This window comes from Gekko japonicus, unplaced genomic scaffold (genome assembly GCF_001447785.1).
Source record: "Gekko japonicus isolate JY-2015 unplaced genomic scaffold, Gekko_japonicus_V1.1 scaffold3108, whole genome shotgun sequence".
Taxonomy (NCBI): domain Eukaryota; kingdom Metazoa; phylum Chordata; class Lepidosauria; order Squamata; family Gekkonidae; genus Gekko; species Gekko japonicus.
The window spans coordinates 21677-29133 of NW_015175459.1; the positions used below are offsets into that span (position 1 = coordinate 21677).

General features: G+C 53.1%; 1 protein-coding gene across 1 annotated transcript in view; it reads right to left on the minus strand.

Annotated features, from left to right (window-relative positions):
• LOC107122774 (26S proteasome non-ATPase regulatory subunit 1) overlaps positions 1 to 7457 on the minus strand; it is a 51125-nt gene that overhangs the window by 15626 nt on the left and 28042 nt on the right. Inside the window, exon 3 of the mRNA XM_015425908.1 lies at positions 3353 to 3522. Coding sequence (XP_015281394.1) covers positions 3353 to 3522 — 170 coding nt within the window. The remainder of the gene's footprint in view (positions 1 to 3352; positions 3523 to 7457) is intronic.

Here is a 7457-nt window from a genome sequence, read left to right on the forward strand (position 1 = left end):
ACCCTAGGTGTCAGCCCCCCGGGGGGGGGGGGGAACCCGAGGATCGTCCAGAATTATAGCTCATCTCCAGGCTACGGAGTTCCCCTGGAGGAAATGGCTGCTTTGGAGGGTGGAGTCTATGGCATTGTACCTAGCTGAGGACCCTGTCCTCCAAGCGAAGAGCCAGTTTGGTGTAGTGGTTAGGTTCGCGGACTCTAATCTGGGAGAATGGGGTTTGATTCTCTGCTCCTCCACATGCCTCCAGCTGGGTGACCTTGGGTCAGTCACAAGTTCTCTCAGAGCTATTCTCTCAAGGGCAGTTCTCGAAAGAGCTCTCTCAGCCCCACCCACCTCACAGGGTGTCTGTTGTGGGGAGGGGAAGGGAAAGGAGATGGTCAGCCACTCTGAGACTCCCTCGGGTCTATGGCATCCTACCCCGCTAAAGTCACTGTCCTCCTCGGGTTCCGTTCCTGAATCTCCAGGAGTTTCCTGGCCTAGATCTGGCAACCGTTCCCTCTAAGCTGTGGAGTCTTGTGAGCAAAAATTCTACTTTATGAGCTATTGGCATTAAAGTTGTGAGCGAGCGATTTGGCTGCTGCATAAATCAGTTTGCTCTGGAGCCCTCCTTCCTGAGCGAAGCCACAAATGTGTGAGCTGGAGGCTGAAAAACTGTGAGCTAACTCACACTAACTCTGCTCCCCATCCTCCACCGGTGGCCAGGGTGTGCTCGGCAACCCTACCCACAAAGGACGGTTTGCCGGTTAGGGTTTAACAGCAAACTCAAGTTTCCCACAAGCCTGGAAATAATGCATGACCGGACTGTATACAAAAGGGGAGGAGGAAGCACGTGAACTTGGAGACCCACAACTGATGGTCCCTCTAAGCTGTGGAGTCCTGTGCGCAAAAGTTCTGCTTTGTGAGCTACTGGCAGTGAAGCTGTGAGTGAGCAATTTGGCCGCTGCATAAATAAATTTGTACTGGACTCTGGAGCCATTCTCCCTGAGCGGAGACAAAAACGTGTGAGGCCAGAGGCGAAAAAACTGCGAGCCGGCTCACACTAACTCAGTTTAGAGGGAACACTGTGTGTGTCTGTCTCTGTGTGTGTGTGTGAGAGAGAGAGAGAGAGAGAGGCGCTGTCAAGTCGTTTCTGACTTATGGTGACCCTATGAATTCATGTCCTCCAAAATGTCCTGCTGTTAAATAGCCTTGCTCAGGTCTTGCAGACGGAGGGCCTTTGTGGCTTCCTTGATTGAATCCATCCATCTCCTGTCTGCCTTTATAGATTCGACCCACCTCCAGTCGGGTCTTCCTCTTTTCCCGCTGCCTTCATCTCTGCCTAGCCTTATTGTCTTTTCCCGTGAATCTTGTCTTCCCATGCTGTGACCAAAGTACGGCAGCCTCAGGTTAGCTATTTTTGCTTCTGCGAGGAATTCAGGCTTTTTGGTAGTCCTCGGTATCTGTAAAATTCTCCTTTCGACACCGCATTTCCACAAGAATCCTTGGCCATAGCTATGGTGGGGCTATCGTGGGCACTGCCCCCTTCCATAAAGGGCCTGCCCCCTTCCGGGAGAACCGGATTTGATTCCCCACTCCTCCTCCACTTGCACCTGGCTGGATGACCTTGGGCAAGCCGTAGCTCTGGCACAGCTGTTCTTGAAAAAGAGCAGTTTCTGTCCAGAGCCCCACCCACCTCACAGGGTGTCTGTTGTGGGGAGGGGGAGGGAAAGGAGTTTGTAAGCCGCTCTGAGACTCCTTTGGGGAGTGAAGGGCGGGGTATAAATCCAATCTCTTCTTCTTCTTTCTTAGAGGGCCCCTACTTCTTAAAGGGCCCACCTGCATCTTCCCAAAAGCATTTAAAGGGATCCTTTAAATGCTTTTGAGAAGGGGGTGGCGTGCCCCCCTCTCCCTTCCCTCCTGCAAGATTTCAAGGGCCCTCCAGCTGATCGGTGGGCCACTTGCTAAGGGCCCTTTAAGAACATAAGAGAAGCCAGTGTTGGATCAGGCAAGTGGCACATCCAGTCCAAGACTCTATGTCACACAGTAGCCAAAAATACCAGGGTCCATCAGGAGGTCCAGCAGTGGGACCAGGACACTAGGAGCCCTCTAGAAGCCACTAGAAGGCCCTTTAAATCTTGCAGGAGGGGAGGGAGAGGAGTGTGCACTACCCGCCCCCCCGCTCCAGCAGAAAAAAATTTGCCCCACCAGCCACAAAATCCTGGCTTTGGGTCTGAATGACTCCCCTTTCTTCCTAATAGCTTTCTTCATTGTCCAGCTTTCACACCCATAGATAGTAATGGGGAACACCATGGCACGAATTAACATGATCTTGGTCGCCAGCAACACAATCCCGGCACTTAAGAATCTTTTCTAGCAAGATCCTTAGCTTTTAAGTAGTCTTAGGAGGGTGGCCATGTTCGTCTGCGGCAAAAGAGGAGGATTTGCATCCAGTAAGGTTAGGTAAAGATTTCCCTTGCTCGAAAGCCAGTCAAATCTGGCTCTAAGGATGCGGTGCTCATCTCCGTTTCCAAGCTGAGGAGCCAGTGCTGTCCAAAGACGTTTCTGTAGTCATGTGGCCGGCATGACTAAGCCCCGAGGCTCATGGAACGCTGTTACCTTCCCACCGAAGTGGCATCTATTTATCTACTTGCAATTTCTTGCTTTTGAACTGCTACATTGGCAGGTGCTGGGGCCAGAGACGGGAGCTCGCTCCGTCATGCGGCACTCGGGTCTCGAACTGCCGAACTACCGACCTTCTGGATCAATGTTCCCTCTAAGCTGTGGAGTCCTGTGAGCAAAAATTCTACTTTGTGAGCTACCGGCATTAAAGTTGTGAGCGAGCAATTTGGCTAGTTTGCTCTGGAGCCCTCCTGCCTGAGCTAAGACAAAAATGTGTGAGCTGGAGGTTAAAAAACTGTGAGCTAGCTCACACTAGCTCAGCTTAGAGGGAACACTGCTTCCGGTCGGCAGTTCAGCTTCTTAACCACTCGAGCCACCTCATCCAGTAGCGAGGTACAAATCTGCAAGATTTTCGGGCAAGAGGTTTTGAGATACAAAGCTCCCTTTGGCAGAGGGAATCTTATCCCTCGAAAACCGAGTTGGTCTCTGAAGTGCTACCAGACTTGAATCTAGTCTTTAAAAAGGAGCCTCTTAATGTGGACACCTGTGCAGCAGAGTGCAAAGCAGCCCCGAACAACTGAACTCTTTGTCTACAAAGCACAATTCCCTCTGCCCTCAAAGGTCGCAAGCCTCCAAAGCTTCGAGAGAAACCTGCTAGCAGAGATCTTTTTAAACCAGAGATGTGGGCAGGCAGAAGCCGATTCCCAAACACCTTTGGGCTGCTGCCCTGGGCTTCTCCCGCCACTACGGCACATACCTTCAGGTCTTTGTTGAGGCCAATGACGCAGGTCGGGGTGAAAGCCAGCGACAAGAAGTGGGAGAGCGGGAACCAGAACCAGAACTGAGTGAAGACCAGAACTCCGACCACCGAGGGCATGTGCGTGTGCCCGGTCCGCGACTGCAGGGAAATGGTGACGTTGTGACCGCCTGGGGAGAGAGGAGGAAACAAAGAATAAGAACATTAGAACCTCAGAAGAGCCCTGCTGGATCAGACCTGTGGTCCATCTAGTCCAGCATCCTGTCTCACACAGTGGCCAAGCAGTTCCTTTGGAGGGCCAACTACAGGGCATAGAGGTCGAGGCCTTCATAAGAACATCAGAAGAGCCCTGCTGGATCAGACAAATAGTCCGTCTAGCCCAGCATCCTGCCTCACACAGTGTCCAAGCAGTTCCTCTGGAGGGCCAACAACAGAGAAGAGAGGCCGAGGCCTTCATTAGAACATAAGAAGAGCCCTGCTGGATCAGACCAGTGGTCCCTCTAGTCCAGCACCCTGTCTCTCACAGTGGCCAAGCAGTTCCTCTGGACAGCCAACAACAGGGCACAGAGGACGAGGCCTTCATAAGAACATGAGAAGAGCCCTGCTGGATCAGACCAGTGAGGGTCCACCCAGTCCAGCATCCTTTCTCACACAGTGGCCAGCTGGTTCCTCTAGAAATCCAACAACAGGGCACAGAGGCCGAGACCTTCCCCTGATGTTGCCTTCTGGCTCTGGGATTCAGAGGATCAGCGCCTCTGAATGTGAAGGTCCCATGGCTACGAGCCACTGATAGACTTATCCTCCATGAATCTAGCGGTGGTCACGTGGAGTGACCGTACCCCATCTGTTCCCAAAGGGGATGATGGCACAAATCAGAGGGTAGGATGGCTTGAGAGGAGGCCAGACAGTAAAAATGACAAGCCACTTATCTTACCCCGTCTCAAAGAGCCCCTCTATGAAGCCAAGGGATGGGGGGGGGAGTGGACAGGTTCTCATTTACCGAGTACTAACTTAGTACAGCTCCATGCCCTGACCTGGATCGACCAGACTAGTCCAACCTCATCAGATCTTCTAAACTAAGCAGGGAGACCACCAAAAAAAAGTCCACATGATATACTGCCTGCAAACTCACATTATCATAAATGGTTATTGGCTTCATAGAGGGGCTCTTCGAGACGGGGTAAGATAAGTGGCTTGCCAAGCAGATGCTCTACCACTGAGCCAGGGTCTTAGATCGAGGTCTGCCCTTTTTAAATACAGATGTCTGGGATGGGACCTGGGGGCCTTCCGCATGCTGGGCATATTGGTCTGCCCCTTTCCGTTTCACCACCATGTGGATGTGGCCGAATGTGCGGCAAGAGGGCCATCCCCAGCGCCCACTCCCTCCCTGTCCCCCACCCCATTCTTCCCGCAGCCAATCTGCCCTAGTTCTCCTCCGGGAAGAGGGGAGAGACGTCCAGAAGGGCTCACATTCCCTCCACCCGCTTCCTCCTTCCTCAGGCTGATCAACGCCGGCAGTGGCAGAATCAGTCCCGCCAGATCACCGACGCCCCTTAATTCCATCCTCGCGCAGCGGAGATCAGAGCCGCTTGTCAGGTTGAGGCAAGGCAGAAGCATCCGGCTCGCGATCCGAAGAGAAAGGTTAGGCCCGCAGAGAGCGCGGGAAGGTGTTAATCTGATTCTGGCCGATGGAGCCCAAGAGAGCAGCGAGCAGCTCTGTTGCTGCTGACGAGGCCGAGCGGGAGGGCCGGGCCGGGCTGAAATGCAATCAGCTTCGAGGCCCTTTAGGCGGGAGAGTCACGACCCCACAAAAACATTCCTCCACCATGAACGGGCACCTGTACCAGGCGGGGGAGTGTGTGGAGGAGGCAGTGGTTGGGAGGGGGGCAGCCCTGTTTGTTTGCTACAACCATCAAGAATGTAAGAAGCGCCCTGCTGGATCAGACCAGGGGTCCCTCTAGTCCAGCATCCTGTCTCACCTAGTGGCCAACCAGTTCCTCTGGAGGGACAACAGCAGGGCACAGAGGCCAAGGCCTTCACTAGAACATCAGAAGAGCCCTGCTGGATCAGGCCACGGGTCCATTTAGTACAGCATCTTGTCTCACACAGTGGCCAGCTAGTTCCTCTGCAGGGCCAACAACAGGGCATAGAGGCCAAGGCCTTCCTAAGAACATCAGAAGAGCCCTGCTGGATCAGGCCACGGGTCCATTTAGTACAGCATCTTGTCTCACACAGTGGCCAGCTAGTTCCTCTGCAGGGCCAACAACAGGGCATAGAGGCCAAGGCCTTCCTAAGAACATCAGAAGAGCCCTGCTGGATCAGGCCACGGGTCCATTTAGTACAGCATCTTGTCTCACACAGTGGCCAGCTAGTTCCTCTGCAGGGCCAACAACAGGGCATAGAGGCCAAGGCCTTCCTAAGAACATCAGAAGAGCCCTGCTGGATCAGGCCACGGGTCCATTTAGTACAGCATCTTGTCTCACACAGTGGCCAGCTAGTTCCTCTGCAGGGCCAACAACAGGGCATAGAGGCCAAGGCCTTCCTAAGAACATCAGAAGAGCCCTGCTGGATCAGACCAGTGGGGGTCCATCTGGTCCAGCATTCCGTCTCTCACAACAGGGCACAGAGGCCAAGGCCTTCGTGAGAACATCAGAAGTCCCCTGCTGGATCAGACCAGTGGTCCATCTAGTCCAGCATTCCATCTCACTCAGTGTCCAAGCAGTTCCTCTGGAGGGCCAACAACAGGGCAGAGAGGCTGAGGCCTTCATAAGAACACAAGAAGAGCCCTGCTGGATCAGCCCAGTGGGGGTCCATCTGGTCCAGCATTCCGTCTCTCACAACAGGGCACAGAGGCCAAGGCCTTCGTGAGAACATCAGAAGTCCCCTGCTGGATCAGACCAGTGGTCCATCTAGTCCAGCATTCCATCTCACTCAGTGTCCAAGCAGTTCCTCTGGAGGGCCAACAACAGGGCAGAGAGGCTGAGGCCTTCATAAGAACACAAGAAGAGCCCTGCTGGATCAGAACAGTGGTCCATCTAGTCCAGCATTCCATCTCACTCAGTGTCCAAGCAGTTCCTCTGGAGGGCCAACAACAGGGCAGAGAGGCTGAGGCCTTCATAAGAACACAAGAAGAGCCCTGCTGGATCAGAACAGTGGTCCATCTAGTCCAGCATCCTGTCTCACACAGTGGCCAGCCAGTTCCTCTGGACAGCAAACAGCAGGGTATAGAGGCCAAAGCCTTCATAAAAACATACAAAAAGTCCTGCTGGATTGGACCAGTGGTCCATCTAGTTCAGCATCCTCCTGTCTCAGCCAGTGGTCAGCCAGTTCCTCTGGACAGCAAACAGCAGGGTATAGAAACCCGGGCCTTCCCCTGATGTTGCCTCTTGGCTCTGGGGTCCAGAGGATTAGTGCCTCTGAATGTGGAGGTTCCCCTCAGCCACCATAGCCAGTAGCCACTGATCACCCTCTCCTCCACAAATGTATTGAATCCCCTTTTAAGGCTGTCTGTGCCTGCGGCCACCGTTACATTCCCTGGCAGCAGATCCCACATTTTAATCACTCTCTGTGTAAAGTAGTATTTCCTTTTGTGCGTCCTGAATTTACTGCCCATCAGCTTCACTGGACGGCGGTGCCCTTGAGTTTTAGTGTCTGGGGAGAGGGAGAAGAATTTCTCTTTGTCGACTCTCTCCACCCCATGCATAGTGTTAAAAGCCTCTATCAAGTCCCTCTTCAGTTATCTCTTTTCTAAACTGAAAAATCCCAGACTCTTCAGCCATTCCTCATGGGGAAAGTGCTCCAACCGCCTCCTCACCTTGGTCGCTTTTCCCTGCTCTGTCACATCCTGTGGGAGATACAGTGAACCGGAACGATGCTCGGTATTCCAAATGAGGTCACACCTTAGATCTACACAGGGGCATTAGAATACTGGGTGTCTTATTTCTCAATCCCTTACCTAACAATCCCGAACGCAGAGTTTTTCCTCTATGCAACTAGAAATTGACTGCCACAGGAAGTGGTGGCGGCTACAAGCATGGACGGCTTCAAAAGGGAATTAGATAAGCCTATGGAGCAGAGGTCCATCAGTGGCTATTAGCCACAAGGT